This window comes from Alligator sinensis, unplaced genomic scaffold (assembly GCF_000455745.1).
Source record: "Alligator sinensis unplaced genomic scaffold, ASM45574v1 scaffold696_1, whole genome shotgun sequence".
Lineage (NCBI taxonomy): Eukaryota > Metazoa > Chordata > Crocodylia > Alligatoridae > Alligator > Alligator sinensis.
In genome coordinates this window covers 148279-163356 of record NW_005843186.1, presented here as the reverse complement: position 1 = coordinate 163356, position 15078 = coordinate 148279, and the positions used below count along the sequence as shown (strand labels likewise).

General features: G+C 43.4%; 1 protein-coding gene across 9 annotated transcripts in view; it reads left to right on the top strand.

Annotated features, from left to right (window-relative positions):
- Nucleotides 1-15078, top strand: part of PPFIBP1 (PPFIA binding protein 1) — a 183965-nt gene that overhangs the window by 116177 nt on the left and 52710 nt on the right. For 5 of the 9 annotated variants that reach the window (XM_025194370.1, XM_025194372.1, XM_025194371.1 and 2 more), the window contains exons 7-8: nucleotides 2923-3015; nucleotides 6398-6512. In XM_025194370.1, coding sequence (XP_025050155.1) covers nucleotides 2923-3015; nucleotides 6398-6512 — 208 coding nt within the window. Of the gene's footprint in view, nucleotides 1-2922; nucleotides 3016-4302; nucleotides 4396-6397; nucleotides 6513-15078 lie in introns of all 9 variants that reach the window. The other 4 variants (XM_025194367.1, XM_025194369.1, XM_025194366.1 and 1 more) reach the window with 1 other exon arrangement.

Here is a 15078-nt window from a genome sequence, read left to right as displayed (position 1 = left end):
GTGCTGTCCCCTTCCCCCTCCTTGCCAGGGTCCCCACTTCTCACTCCTACACCCTGATGTTCCCTGGCTGCACTTTGCACCATGCTTCTTCTCCCCCCCAGTCTTATTCCCATCAGCTCTGCTCCCCCACACCCCAGCACAGACCCTCCAAAGAAGCTTTCTTGCCAGTAATATTACAGGCAACCTGGGATGCAGCAGCCCATGGCTGAGAGACTGCTTCTTGAAGCTTGCTGTGCTCCCACTCAAAAGCTAGGTGGCATACTATGCTCTAGCTATTAGAGCTTCAGTCAGGTTGTGGCTGCTTAGTGTTTTTACTGACAGCTAAAATTTTACAGACTTTACTGATAGGCATTTTTAGCCTATTTTTTTCTTAGAGTAAATTTACTGACAATTAGCAACCTTGACATCTATGCCAGAAAAAAGCTGTGTGTGGAATGTCATTTGCAGTATAATAATGTATATAACACACTTTGGCAGGAGATAAATAGAAAGTTTGTCAAGCAAAGCCTTCACAATATGTTTTTGAAATATGGTTAAAGATGCCCTTTAATTCTCTTTAGCCCTGGGGCAGTAGTTGTATAGTGTTTTTAATGACTATGATACTAATTTATACAGCCCCCAAATATGTGCAGTGCACTTAATTGAATAAAAGACAAAGACATGGTTCTTAGCCTAAGGAGTTTCGAGACTAATTTTAGATATGCCTCAACAAGGCAGAGTCACTAACAATTGGAGGGGACAGGCAGAGAAAATGTTTGGGTTACAGTAATAAAATCTCTCTCTTAGTCAGTGTTAGCAGTACCATTAAAGTAAATTCTTTTCATCAACTCCTTTTTTGTTAGGAAGAAGTGTTTGTTTGTTTGTTTGTTTGTTTTTTTCCACACGAGATTTTATATAAGAGCTGGTGTTCTTGCTTCCCCCCCGCATTGTGCGTATGCCCACAATTTTCATTTACAAATGGTTTAAGTGATAAAATGGTAGGATAACATCACAGCAAAATATAAATGTGATGCCTGTGAGCAAGGATTTTTAAAAAGATCCTTAACGTTTATCATTGGCAACGTACAGTTTCATGCATTTTAATTCCAGACATTGACATCCCTCAACATGCTCTTTCATGTCCCCCACAGTCTCTAGTTAGATCAATGAGGAAGTGCCAGCTGTGACCAAGCCATAGAGGTGTCAAATGAAACAGTATTACCATAGTGGCAGTGGATCTTTTAGATTCACTTTTTGCCAAAATGTAACGCCAGGTTGGGGATCAGCATGTCAACTACAGATTATACTCATTATGTATAATTTATTACATTTCATTTGGATTTGTGAGAAAACCACATCCCCCTGGTAAATTTTCCCCTGCCAAGCAGGAATTTCAGTGCTTTTTATTGTTCTTCAGTAAACCATGCTGCACTTACTGTAACAGGAGAAACATTCTGTTTGTGGTGTGGGTTCTATATCGGAAGCCAAGGAATCCAAATATGTGCTCTTCATTTCTCTTCCATGCCCCTTGACTTGGTTTTCCTATTGTAGTATATTTTTTATAAACCAGTAGAGATTGCAGATTTAAGGGAGGTACACCTTTACTTTCTTGTCAATTAGTGAGATGGTAGGCCAGTTGGATGCTCATCTGAGCAGGATAGTCTTGTGGTTCAGAGTGAACTGGATTCAGGACCCTTGCATTCACATTCTGGCTCTGCCACACAATTTCTGCCTGACCTTGGACAGGTCCCTTTCTCTTCATCTCGGCCGTACTTCCCTATCAGTAAAATGGAGATGTTTTAATGGTGGTTATACTACCTTGAAACTTCGTTCTGAAGTATGTGGGAAGTCAGCAGAAGTTCATAAAGCATAAAGTGGACAGGATTTCCAACTTGCTTTTTAAAAAATTTCCGATTATACACAGCACTAGGCTTTGGAATCCTTTGTCTTTTGGTGGTAGTTGCCTTGTAGAGTCAGTTGCAACGTTGTCTAACTTGAAAGTCCTTGTAGCTTGAAACCACATTGTACAGTCTTTTTCTTGTTATATGCTGATAATGGTTTTACTTTGTCGTATTATATAGTCCCAGTTAAATGTAATTTGCTTGTACGTTCGCATTTATGAGGTCAGCATGTGATTTTTTTTTTTTGTATAGTTTGCTGACTGATGAATATTGTACCATCTATAAATTAGATGTAGACATGTATGTATTAGACACATTGGACCTGAGAAACGAGATCTAATTTCACAGAGATATTGACACTGACCTGGGAGAGGTTCCCCACTTCTTTGTTTTTCATCTCTGTAAAAAAATGGACATAAAATACCAGGGTGAATGTTAATGTTTTACATGCATGTTCAGTCACTTTGTGTGGCTATATGAGATTATGGAAGGCGCAAGACACTGGAGAATCCACCCCGCTGCCTGATTTTAGAGGTTGATAAATTACCTAATTGTGACCTGCATGCCTCTTTTTTGTGTTTTTTAAGGAAGAAACTCTGGGAAGTCCATGGATTTTGCTTCTCAATCCTCAGATCTTGGCAGCTGGCTAAATGTGTGGGATTGGGCTACATGTCTTCTTGCCAGCTTCTAGGTGGTGGCAAAAGCCTTGCCCCGCTCAGCAAAGAAAGGAGGGTTGTGTCCCAACATGTAGGAAGCATAATTGTGGCTTAAAGCTTCCTTTCCTTCTTCTGCATGCAGTTCAGGAAGAGAAAAATTGAGAATTGGGGCCCATGGATATCCATTAAACTCTGAGATGCTTTGAATGTTTGACCTGACCTAATCTTTACTTTGGGTAAAAAGTCTACTTGGGCAGACCGGGTATGGGGTTCTTTTTCTTGCTCTGGTTTTACTTTCCTAGTGCTACATGGCTTTTTAGCAGTCGCTCTGCATTGCTTGTTTAATTTCTCAGTTTTTTTTTTTTCTTTTTTTCCCTTTTACTCAGGGTTTGATTCAAGAAATCCATGAATTACAATTAAAAGTGGGAGAAATGGACAATGAACGGCTTCAGTATGAGAAAAAGCTTAAAACTACTAAGGTAAGTGGCACTGAGGGAATAGGGAAAAAGGTGGGCATCTGCCAGAAACTTTGGTTTTGGATTTAATTTTCAACCTCTCTGAAGTCGTGAGGACATTTATATTCAGGGACTTCATAATGCCCATTAAAAGGCAAATAGGAGCTGCCTACAAATCTTATACTGGATTTCGATTTCAAACCGCAAGACAGTTTAGGTCTGGTGCACCTGATCCCTGATTTGGTTCAGCGGAGATTTATCCTGTTTCGGTGGCTGAATCTGAATTGAATCAGAGGACTATTTAATCTCTCTGGATCTAATCGGAGCTCTCTGAATTGATTCGGCGATTCAGACATAGACAGCTTCAAATATTTTTCCTACATACCTCTAGGTAGCAGGGGCTCGTCAGTGCTGTGATGCTGGGACACATGGAGTATCCCACAGAAGCACGGGGGGCTCCCTAGTGTGCTCAGCAGCAGACGGGGAAGTGGATCAGAACCACATCTGGTCTGCTTCTGGGTCCGCCGTGGAGTGCACGGGGGGGCCCACACTTCCCTAGCTCGGTGACCGGTGCCTCCTGGGTCGGGGGGGGCACCTGGGGTCCCTCTGCAGCTGATTACTGAGCCGGGGAGGCACAGGGGGGCCCCCCCCTGGTGTGCTCCCTGGCAGACCCAGAAGTGGACCGGAAGTATTTGCAGTCCACTTCCGGGCTTGCCACCAAGCACGTGGAGGGCTCCCCTGCACTCCTGTGGGATGCTCCACGTGCCCCAGCATTGCAGTGATCACGAGCCGCACTGGTACCTCAAGGTATGTAGAAAAAACTTTTAAAGCTGTGTCTGTCCAAATCTCTGATTCTCTGAATCAGCATCAAATCTTTGGATTCGGCTGAATTGAGTCGGGGACAGCGATCCAAATCAATGAATTGAATCACTGTCCCTGATTCGGGCTGAATCCGAATTGAATAGGGCCCGCTTTGCATACCCTAGCGCACAGTATTTTTGAGCGCCGAATTCTGAGAGCCCAATTTCCCATTAGTTAACTAGCTGTTAATGGACAGTTGGCCTTTTAAGTTATATTTACATCTTGTACTTGTGTGCAAGAGGAAAGGAGTGAACTGTGGGTGGGACTGCAACAGCATTTATTTTCTCCTAAATATGCTGCAGATCATCCAGTTCTATCCTGAGGAGACAGTAGTAAAAGGCAGAGCAATTATAGCAGTCTGTTTCTCTAAGTGTCTAACTACTACTTGCCATTTAGCCTTGTCTCTTTTCTATCTTTAGTTTTCTCTCACTGCTCTATCTCTGTTGCCAGTCTTTAATGGCCAAACTTTCTAGCATGAAAATCAAAGTGGGTCAGATGCAGTATGAAAAGCAGCGGATGGAGCAAAAATGCCACATGTTAAAGGTGTAGTAGATTGTGGGTAATATTGGGCCTTTCTATAACACCACTTTGTGGTCTCTTCTGCATCTTGCTGTCATGCTGTCTTGTTTGCTTTTTTAAATTACTTTCTGTTGACTTGCAGTATATTGTTTTTCAGATATTCCTTACAAATTGGTTTTAGGGCATAAATAGGACATATGATACATTTCTGTGTTGCATGAGCCTTCTGTACATTACCATAAAATTAAATTGGTTTTACATGTAAATTGAAAATGATCATTTAGCTTGCCCTCATTATTCAAACCAAACTCTTCCTGACTTTCCTAGAGAAGTCCACACACACGTGTTCTCTCATTTTTTCAGTTCTTACCAAATACTTGTTCATGCAATTTGCAAACAAGAAAAAAATAGTTATAATACCATATTCAATACAGTATAAACATAAATTAACAGGTCAACCAACAGTCCCACTGAAGTTGATACTACTTAAAAATGCAGGCAGAGAACTATTTGCTGAAAAAGTTTCTATCACTTGTCAATTTTTAAATTAAGAGTGGCTGCTCCTCTGCAGCCACTACTCATCTAATTTTAACAAGCATTGATTTAGAGAAGTCTTGTGGCCTGCATTGTACAGGAACCTGATGACTGCAGAGGTCCCTTATGGCTTTATGAATCTATTCAGTGAAGCTCAGAAACATGTTTAAACCAGGATGTTGTAGCTGGGCTAAAAAGTTAAGAACTGAATAGAACAGTCAAAAGGCAAGCGTGCAACTTTTAAATAGAAAAGCTGAGATGAAGACATTTTGAATATAAAACATGTCTGCAAAAAGGGTCTTGTCTTGCCATGGCTTATCATGTGAGGATCCTACTGAAGCCAAAGGAACCTGTTGAACAGAAATGCAGTTCTTGGAACCACAGTTTAATACCAAGTCAATGACTATGGGGAATAAATACAGAAAAAAGCGGGAAGCGTTTCTGTCCCCACTTCCCCAAACCACCTTCAGTTTTGAGTGCTCCAGTGAGTTATGAATCAATTCCAAGTGTTCTTTAGTTTTGGTTGTGCAAATAGTGGCAGTGGCCTTTGATTACTGTGTCAGTGGTTTGGCCCATCCACAACATATGGAAACTAACAAAGACCCTCTTATGTTGTCAGAATGGAAAATATGCTTACATGGACTATCTAGTCCATGAGATTTGGTTTTGTTTGCTTCCTTAGTGCCTCACCACTAAAAATTGCTTGCAGTTTATTTTCTTTAATTTTGTCTGAATTTCTTTTCAGCGTGTGTTGCTTTTATTGTATTCTGACTGATTTTCTTTCATAGCTAGCAGTGTGCATTGATAAAACTGTTGTTCATGGCTTGTTTCAAAGAGAGAGAAATCTGCATTTACAAATCATTGAGCATATGCAATAAGCATCTGCATCCCGCGTGTTCAGCTATTACCTGTCAAGGTACCAGGCCTCAAATTTAGCATGTTTTATTTGTTGTACAATTGTTTTTCTTTCAGAACTTTGAATGTACGAAGTGCTCTGGAAGTGCCAAGTGTGATTGTTTGTGACATTAAGCATTTAGTCTCATTATCTTTTATTTTACTATTTATGCAAACTGAAAAATAGTCTCCTTCCCAGAGCTATTTTAAATTTGGACAAAGATTACAGCCATACATTTAAACTGGAGATGAGACCCAATATATTAAATTTGACCTGAATCCAAACTGTTTCAATGTTTGGAGCTGTTTGGTTCTTGGGGGATGTGTTTGTCCTCTTGCAGAAATAGCATTTTTCTGCCAAACTCCCATTTGCCATTCTAGTGACAGATCATCACTTGCTATAAATGGTCCCATGCCCATAGATTTGAACAGGTCTGTGATAATTTCCATAGACTGGATATTAGCCCACTGGACTCTTTCATTATGATGTTTTCTTTGGGAACCATCTCTGACTTAAATGGCAAAGTTTTATTTAAAAACCCCCTTCAGAACTGAAACCCAGCTTTTCTTATAGATAAGTGTTTATGTACCTTTTCAGGATGAACTGGCATCTTTGAAAGAGCAATTGGAACAGAAGGAGGAAGAGGTAAAAAATCTACAAGAGAAACTGGTTTGCAAGATGAAAGGAGGAGGAGTTGATTTAATTGACAGAGGTAAGGAGGGAGGCACTGTGTTCATTGGAGCTGTGCAGAGAGACATCTCTTGCATAACAGGGCTGTCTCACTTAGTCTGAAGATAATGTTTAAGAACATAAGAATTGCCATTTACTGGGTCAAACCATAGGTCCATCTTGCCCAGTGTGTCACACAGTGGCAGAGAGTGGATGCTGAAAGGGAGAGTGAACTGGGTATGACCAGGGTGTTTTCCCCCTGTTGTTTCTCTCTCACTTGCTGCCTCCAGCATTTAGGATCTAGGAAGTTCTCGTGCCAGACCAGTTTCCCTAACTCTCTTGTTCAATAGCTGCCGATGCCCCTTTCCTCCAAGAATTTGTCCAATCCGTTTTTGAATCCAGGTAAACTGTCAGCTTCCACAACATCTGGTGGAAATGGGTTCCACACTTAAAGTACATGCTGTGTGAAAAAGAACTTCCTTTTGTTAGTTTTAAATTTATTACCTTCTAGTTTCATTTTGTGAACACTAGTTCTTGTATTGAGAGAGAGTAAATAAATTTCTATATAATTTCCCTTCACCATTTAGTATTTTGTAAACTCTTATCATGTCACCCCTCAAGCATCTCCTTCTACACTGAAGAGGCTCTCCTCATATGGAAGCTCTTCCGTACTGCTAACCATCCTTGCTGCACTTCACTGTACCTTCTCTAGTTCTTCTATATCCTCTTTGAAGTGTGGGGATCAGAACTGGGCACAGTATTCAAGTTGTGGCCACACTATGGATTTATAAAAGGGCATGATGGTACTTTCTGTTTTGTTCACAATTCCCTTTTTAAGAATCCCTAATCGGTTTTTTCCCCTCTTTGATGGTTGCTGAGCACCGAGCTGATGTTTTTCGCGAACTATCCACATTGACTCCCAGATTTCTTTTTAGTGTGGTAATAGCTAACGTAGGGCCCTTAGTGTAGATATAGTCTGGGTTATTTTTGCCCATGTGCATCACTTTACACTTACCTACATTGAATTTTATCTGCCATTTAGTTGCCCATTCACTCCTATAGCAAAATACTTCTGTAGTTCCTCAAGGTTTGCCTTGGTCTTTATCACTTTGAATAATTTTTTGTCATTTGCAAATTTGGCCATCTCACTACTCACCTTCTTTTCCACATCATTTATATGTTAAACAGTACTGGTCCCAACACAGATCCCTGGAGGACCCACTGTTTATTTCTTTCTGTCCTGAAAACTGACCATTTTTCCTGACTCTTTGCTTTCTATCTTGGAGCCAATTTCTAATCCACAAGTGGACATTCCCTGAAATCCCATTACTTAGTTGACTTAGTTAAGAGCCTCTGATGGGGAGCCTTGTCAAAGGCTTTTTGGATGTTCAAATATACTGTGCTAGCTTTCTTTTGGTCCACTTTCCATTTTTTTTTCCCATGCTGCCTACAAGTTCCTTGCCTCTTTAGGGGCCCCTTGTAACTTTCTTGTTTTTGTGTTGTCTCCCTTTTCAAAGTTAAAGGCTGCTGTGGTAGATTTTCTTGTCTCCCTTTCTATGTGGATATTGGACCCAGTTGCATTATGGTCGCTATTGCAGAGCAGCTCAGTAACACTTACCCTTTGAGCCAAATCCTATACATTACTTAAGTTTAGGTCAAGAATGGCCTTTCCTTTTGTGGATTGCAGGACTAACTGCTCCAAGAAGTAGTCTTTTATAAAATCAAGAAATCTGATTTCTACGTACCAGCCATCAGGTAAGTTAGATTGACTTAGTCTATTTGTGGGCAGGTTCAAGTCCCCCATGATTACTTAGTTTTCTACTATTGCAGCTTCTCTCAACTTCTTTAGCATTTATAGCTTACTGCTGCCATCCTGGTCTGGGGCTTGATAATAACATACTTGCTCATAGTATCATAGTACTTAGGGTCGGAAGGGACCTAAACAGATCATCAGGTCCGACCCCCTGCCCTGGGCAGCAACAGGTGCCGGGGTCATATCATCCCAGCCAAGTATCTGTCCAGCCTCCTCTTGAAGTCCCCCAAGGTAGGAGAGAGTACCACCTCACTTGGGAGCCTATTCCAGAGCCTGGCAGCCCTAACTGTAAAGTACAGGCAGTCCTTGGACTTACGACACAATTGGTTCCTGAAAACTGTGTCTTAAGTTGAAACGTTGTAACTCAGAACCAATTTTCTCATAAGAAACAATGTTATAAATGGGGGATTGGTTCCTGAACCAAGACCCGATACCCTATTTTCACCAAAAATACCCCAGAATTTTGTACTCGATCAATTATAGAAGAGTAATATAGCTACATTAATGTATTTATATTGTAAATAGCAATCATATTGATTTGGAAAGACTTCTTTGAGGTGACTTTGCCGTACTTTTTGAAGGGCTCTTGGTTAGACTTTTTGAAGGGTTCCTGGCTGGAGTCTTCTCAGGAGTCTTGGCTGCAGGTTCTTCTGGAGTCTTGTCTGCTTTCTTAAAGAAAGTGTCCAAGGAAGGTTGGACAGATGTTCTCCAGGGAGACGAGTGACATAGCGAACTTGTTTGCTGGTGTGGGGTTGAATCGGATCAAGCATTGTAAGTTGAAACTGATGTCATAAAGTTGAAACAGGGTGTCAGTTTATAAATGTAAGTGCGAAACGTTGTAACTCGAAACGTTGTAACTCGAGGACTGCCTCTAATGTCCCCTGATGTCCAGCCTGTACCTTCTGCCTAACAATTTGTGGCTGTTATTCCTAGTAATCCCAGGTGGTGACTGGGGGAACAGTCTCCCCCAATTCCTTCTGGTCCCCCCTGGTGAGTTTGTAAATGGCCACCAGATCCCCTCTCAGCCTTCTCTTGTGGAGGCTGAAGAGGTTCAGGCCCTTTAGTCTCTCTTTGTAGGGCCTGCCCCGCTGACCCTTGATCATGTGAGTGGCCCTCCACTGGACCCTCTCAATGCTGTCCACATCCCTCTTGAAGTGCAGCGCCCAGAACTGGATGTGGTACTCCAACTGTGGCCCAACCAATGCCGCATAGAGGGGAAGGATCACCTCCCTGGACCTGCTTGTGATGCATCTGTAGATGCGTGACAAAGTGCGGTTAGCCTTACTGACCGCTTGCTCCCATTGGTGGCTCATGTTCATCCTGGAGTCGGCAATGATTCCAAGATCCCTTTCTGCCACTGTGTTGACAACAAGGGTGTTTCCCAGACTATAGGTGTGTTGCTGGTTCCTTCTCCCTAGATGCAGTAACTTGCACTTGTCTGCGTTGAATTCCATCCTATTCTCATCCGCCCACCTCTGTAACCTGTCTAGGTCTAGCTGGATTCTGTCCCTCCCCTCCAGCATGCCCACCTTGGCCCGCAGCTTGGTGTTGTCAGCGAATTTGGACAGCGTGCATTCCATACCCACATCCAGATCGCTTATACTCAAATATAAGAAGACCCTGATTAGAAAATGACCCCTCAATAACTAGATTCTATGTATGGAAAATGTATAAATTTATTATTTTCCAGGCATAGAATCTAATTATTGGAGGTGTACCTTGAATTTGCCCCCCTCCCACTGCTATACCAAGGAAAATAAATCTTGGTGATGGGGTGTCAGGTGGCCTACTTGTCCTCTGCCCCCGCAATTTCTTTCCCCTGCAGCCTCTTCCTATCAGACTCTACTCTCCCTAGCACATGGAAACGAGGGACACATTTTGAAAACACTGACTTTGAAATAGATACACTTGAAGTAATTTGCATCTTATTAAGATTACCCATAGACTTGGTTCATCTAGAATTGATGCATTTTACCTTTTCTGAAACTGCTGCAAGTTTTAGCACAGGTATTCCATGAACACACTGTTAAGCAGATAGAGTATAAACTATGCATGATATAAGTCCAAAGCCAAAAGCATTATGATTTATTATACAGTTCATTGGGCTGGGCCCTAGCACAGTCAACAGCATGTCAAGCCATGGTAACCCCATAGCTCAGAACTGTTCAGTATACGTATGTGTACTCCAAATACCCACCACAAAGGATCCATGTGCTAATTGGCCTCTACTCATGACTGGAACTGAGTGTTCTTGTCACGAGTCCTGGGATCCTCCAAAAATTATATGCAGATTAGGCACATAGGAGTCTTGTCTGCCTCTACCTCATGGAGGGTGGGAACACAGTAATCATATGTGACAGGCTGAAAAGAGGGGCCAACAAAGGCATTCTGAGTGAAATTTTTGGTGCCCTGTTTGATGATGTTTGCCAGGCACTGAAGGTTGGTGAAGAAACAGGAATCATTGGAAACTGGAAAGAAAGCCACAGCTCAGGTGTGGGAGTGAAGAGGAAGTAAAATGTACTCTGTGTAGTGGCTCACCATGACTTGAAATCTCAAGAGTTGACGGGGGGGGGGGGGGGGGAATGGCTACATGTGTTATTCAGATGTTCTACATTAACATAGCCTTCTGGTAGGTTGCTATCAGTATGAAGCCCCAGGTGGGGTGGAGGAAGTTTGCCAGTAGTAGGGCCACTTAGGGTTCTTGACTGGCTCACGGATTTGGGAATGATTTGGATGGGAACACGAAAAATTCTCTTAGCTATCAGTATGTTTGTTTAATATGGGCCATGTGTTTTATAGTCCTGTTCAGTGTTGCTTACATTTAATCAACTTAATAGCTGGCTTCCATTACTGAGCACATGCTGCTTTTCTCAGCAGTTTAATGATAGTGTATTTAATAAGGTTTCCTTATATGTGAATATAGGACAAGGAGCTTTTTTCTCTATGCTTGTTGCGGGGAGGGGGTGTATTTGAGTGAATAAGGTATATCCCATGATCTACTGTTTTTCCTTTTGAAACCTGGGAATTCTATCCACAAAGCTTCTATGGTGCCTTGCTTATCAGTTGAAAATCTACCCTGTTTGATTTGGTGCAGTTTTTGATGTAGAGTGCCACTTCCCCACCAGAATGACCTACTCTGTCATTCCTGTATAATTTGTATCCTGGTATTAAAGCATCCCCTGATTTCCCCCTCCCCCCACCCTCATTCCACCATGTTTTAGAGATATCTATTATGTCATTATCATCATTTACTGCTAAGTATTCAAGTTCTCCCAACTTTGGTCTTAGACTTCTAGGATTAGTATAAAAGCATGTATATTTTTTATTAGAGGTGCACTGATACATCGGTCCTATATCGGATTGACACCAATATAAAGAAAATCGTCTGTATTGGAAATTGGTCCAATGCAGCTGATAACTTTTATCCAATAAATGCATGTGTGCGCACCCAGCTGCAGCACAACAGGTAGGTGGCAAGGAGCTGAGCCGGCAGGAGTTGTGTGCAGCTAGTAAGTCTGTTGTGGTAGAAGGGGAGGGGGAAGGGAATGGGTGTGGGGGGGCAGGTCAAGGCCCCTGCAGTGAAGGAGGGAGTGAGGCTGGGGCTGATGTCCGGCGGGGCACGGGAAGGGAGGCGGGGTGGCTCCTGCTGCTGCACGCAGCTTGTCCGGTGCTCATCTTGGGGCTTCAGCCACTGCTCCCGCTGCTCGTCCAGGAGGGCATGGGTGGAGGGGGAATGTGTCCCCAAATCTGCCCAGCCAGGAAGAGCCTTGGCACAGCCCTGGCTCGAGCCTGCCCTGTGCACCCCTCCCGCCCCCCATGCCCTTCTGGGCAAGTGGTAGGAGCAGTGGTGGGAGCCACCAGACAAGCACTGGCACGCAGCAGCGAGAGCTGCGCCACCCCCCTGGATGAGCTGCAGCACCATCCTGCATCCGCCCCGGCCCCAGCCTGCCCTGTGCCATGCAGATTCGGGGGCGTACACGCCACCCCCTCCACCCCTCAACCCCTTCTCTCCCCACCTCCTTTTCCACCACAACAAACTTACCAGCTGGACACTTACCAGCCGGGCTGTGTATCAGAAATCGGATTGGTATCCTTAAAAATCAGCTATCAGTATTGGCCCGCAAAATCTCTGTTGGTGTACCCCTACTTTTTATTGTTGCCTGGTTGATTACTTCTGTGTGACAATTGACTCATTAAATGTATTTGCTTGTGCTTGTCTACACCCTGTTTCTTATCCCCATTTTTTATGGTTTCGCCCCATAGGATGTATCAGTCAGAATTGTGTGCTATTCTGCACCTGTCAGCTTTCTGTCCATTTTTAGTTTAAAAGCTGCTCTGCCATCTTTTTAATGTTATGTGGAGTTTGGTGCTATTTTGGCTTAGATGGAGAACCATCCCTTCTGTACAAGGTCTCCCTGTTCTGAAAGGTCCCCCAGTCCTAAACCCTTCCTCCCTATTTCTGTGAATTGTCATAGGGGGGCATAAATCTCAGCACTGTCGCACGTTTTGCTACAATGCTTGTTCCTTTTAACATGTGTTGTGAGTGTTAAAATCAGTCATAAAACCTACAGCAGTAGGTGGTTGATCAGCTTTGAGCTAAAATGCTTTAAACTTGGGCCCCTTCTACATGTTACAGGTGTTGTGCAATTAGCTGATTAATTGCACAATTACCTTGAGCCCAGCTACATGTGGGGAAAGTATTTATCACACCATAAAAAAGCTCCAGCCATCTATAAAGTTAGACCTAGAAAAATGTGTAGTAACTTTTATAGTTGGTTCCTATCATGCTTTAAGTTGCATTTGTAACAGGGTTTCACTTGCAGCTGATGGCACTCCCAGCTGAAGGGATGCATCATGCCCAGTTAGGGCTAGGAGTCCCACAAGTGACAGGATGCTCAGTCCCAGCAGCTGTGGATTTTGAGTCCTGACAGCATCCTGCCACTGCTGGGACCCAGAGATGCTGGGTCCCTGCAGCATGCCTCCTGGTGCCAGAGACCCAGCTGGGTCCCAACAGCCATGGGACTGTGCTCAGGGGATGCTTCAAAACCCTAGACCTGGATGAAACCCTCGGTGGTGAGAGATTGTGACAATATATATAAACTGCGCAATCATGGATGACTGGTGCCTTCTGAGTCGGGGGGGACACACACACCAGATTGCTGATGGGGGGGGAGGTCCCCCAGCAGCCGATTGCTGAGTCAGTGGTGGAACCAGAAGTGCACTTTCGATGGCACTTCCAGTTTTGCAGCTGGTGCTTCTAGGGAGTGCACGGCTGATCTCAGGGGGGTGCATGTGCATCCACGTGCACCCCCTATGCGTTGCCAATGTGCGCAATTGTGTGGATCATACATTAGATCCCATTGTACCTTTATCTGCATGTGCAGAGGGGGCCTTGCTCCTATATACAAGAAGGGCTGAACCAGCAGCTCCCCCTAGTAAAAATGTAACTCTCGCTAGCAAAAGAATCTTAAATCTTCATAAATCTGTTTGCAGAACGGAACAAGCTGTATCAAAAGGCCTTTTCGCTGGTATACCTGCATCTGCGTTAAGGTTTTTGCAACCATTGTGATTTCAGTTAGGGACAGAAACAAATCATGCTCCTAAAAAATGTCCTTATTTTGGTAAAATTTGTAAGCGTAGCCCTGGGCTAATTGGATGAAACTCAGGACCAGCTGAAGGCCCATTCACCATTTAAACTCTATGCCAATGTCCAGACATGCATGGATGTTTGGTTCCCTGGGGACAACTAGCAGCGGTGCACCTTGTGCCACTGCTAGTTGTCCCTGGGGAACGCAAGTTGCCTTGGGTGGGGTAGGGGAGGCTGGGGCCAGCACTGGGCTGGCCCTAGCAGTCTTACTTGGGGTCTTGGGGGCTCCTGGGGCTTCAGCAGCAGCAATCCTCTGCTTTTTTTTCTCCATGGGTTTCTGGATATCCAGAGGCCAAAAAACCCACTGTGTTGCTCTCTTGCAGCATGGAGAACAATGGAGTATGTGGTCTGTGGTGCCACATACCACATGGCCATGCTTATCTGAATGTGGCCTAGTTGAGCTTTATTTAAGCCTGAGTTCTCACAAAAAAAATTCATTCTGATCAAAATGGTCAGTTTGACTAAGAAAAACTCAATTTAATAGTGTTAGGAATATGAAAAAAATGGTTTGGGGTTTTTTTCAGGGAGCTGATAAAAGGGAAGAATTCATAGGAATCTCAAGGTTATTTTGTTGTTTTGTTTTGTTTTTTAATTTCCCACAGAAAAAAAATATTTTTTTGGCCATCTATAGCTTCACCTCAACAATGAAGTGCTTGTGATAAAGCTGTATTGTTGTTTTACAAAATGTGTATCATGCAATTATAAAAATATAGGTCTGGAGATCATCTAGTTCAGTCCCATGCTTTGAGGCAAAATCAAGAATCTGAGGGGTTATAATGCACCTCAAGTTGAATCTGAATCAACAGCATGTTTCTGTGGCAAAACCAAAAAAGCCGATAGATACTGGAGTCATTCTTCCACTATTCAGCGCTGCTGTGGCTTTACCTAGGGCAGGGGTTTTCAACCAGGGGTATACATACCCCTGGGGGTACTTGGGATGGCCTTAGGGGGCACTCAGGGGACTCCTGCCTTCTTGACTGGCTGCTGGGGGGACACTGACCCAAAAAGGTTGAAAACCCCTGACCTAGGGTTTTGGTCACTGCATCCAGTTTTGGTCACTGTATTTCAAGAAAGACATGAAGAAAAGAGCCCAAAGAGGACACCAACGATTAGAGGTCTAGGAAACATGTATGAGAAAAGATTGGAAGA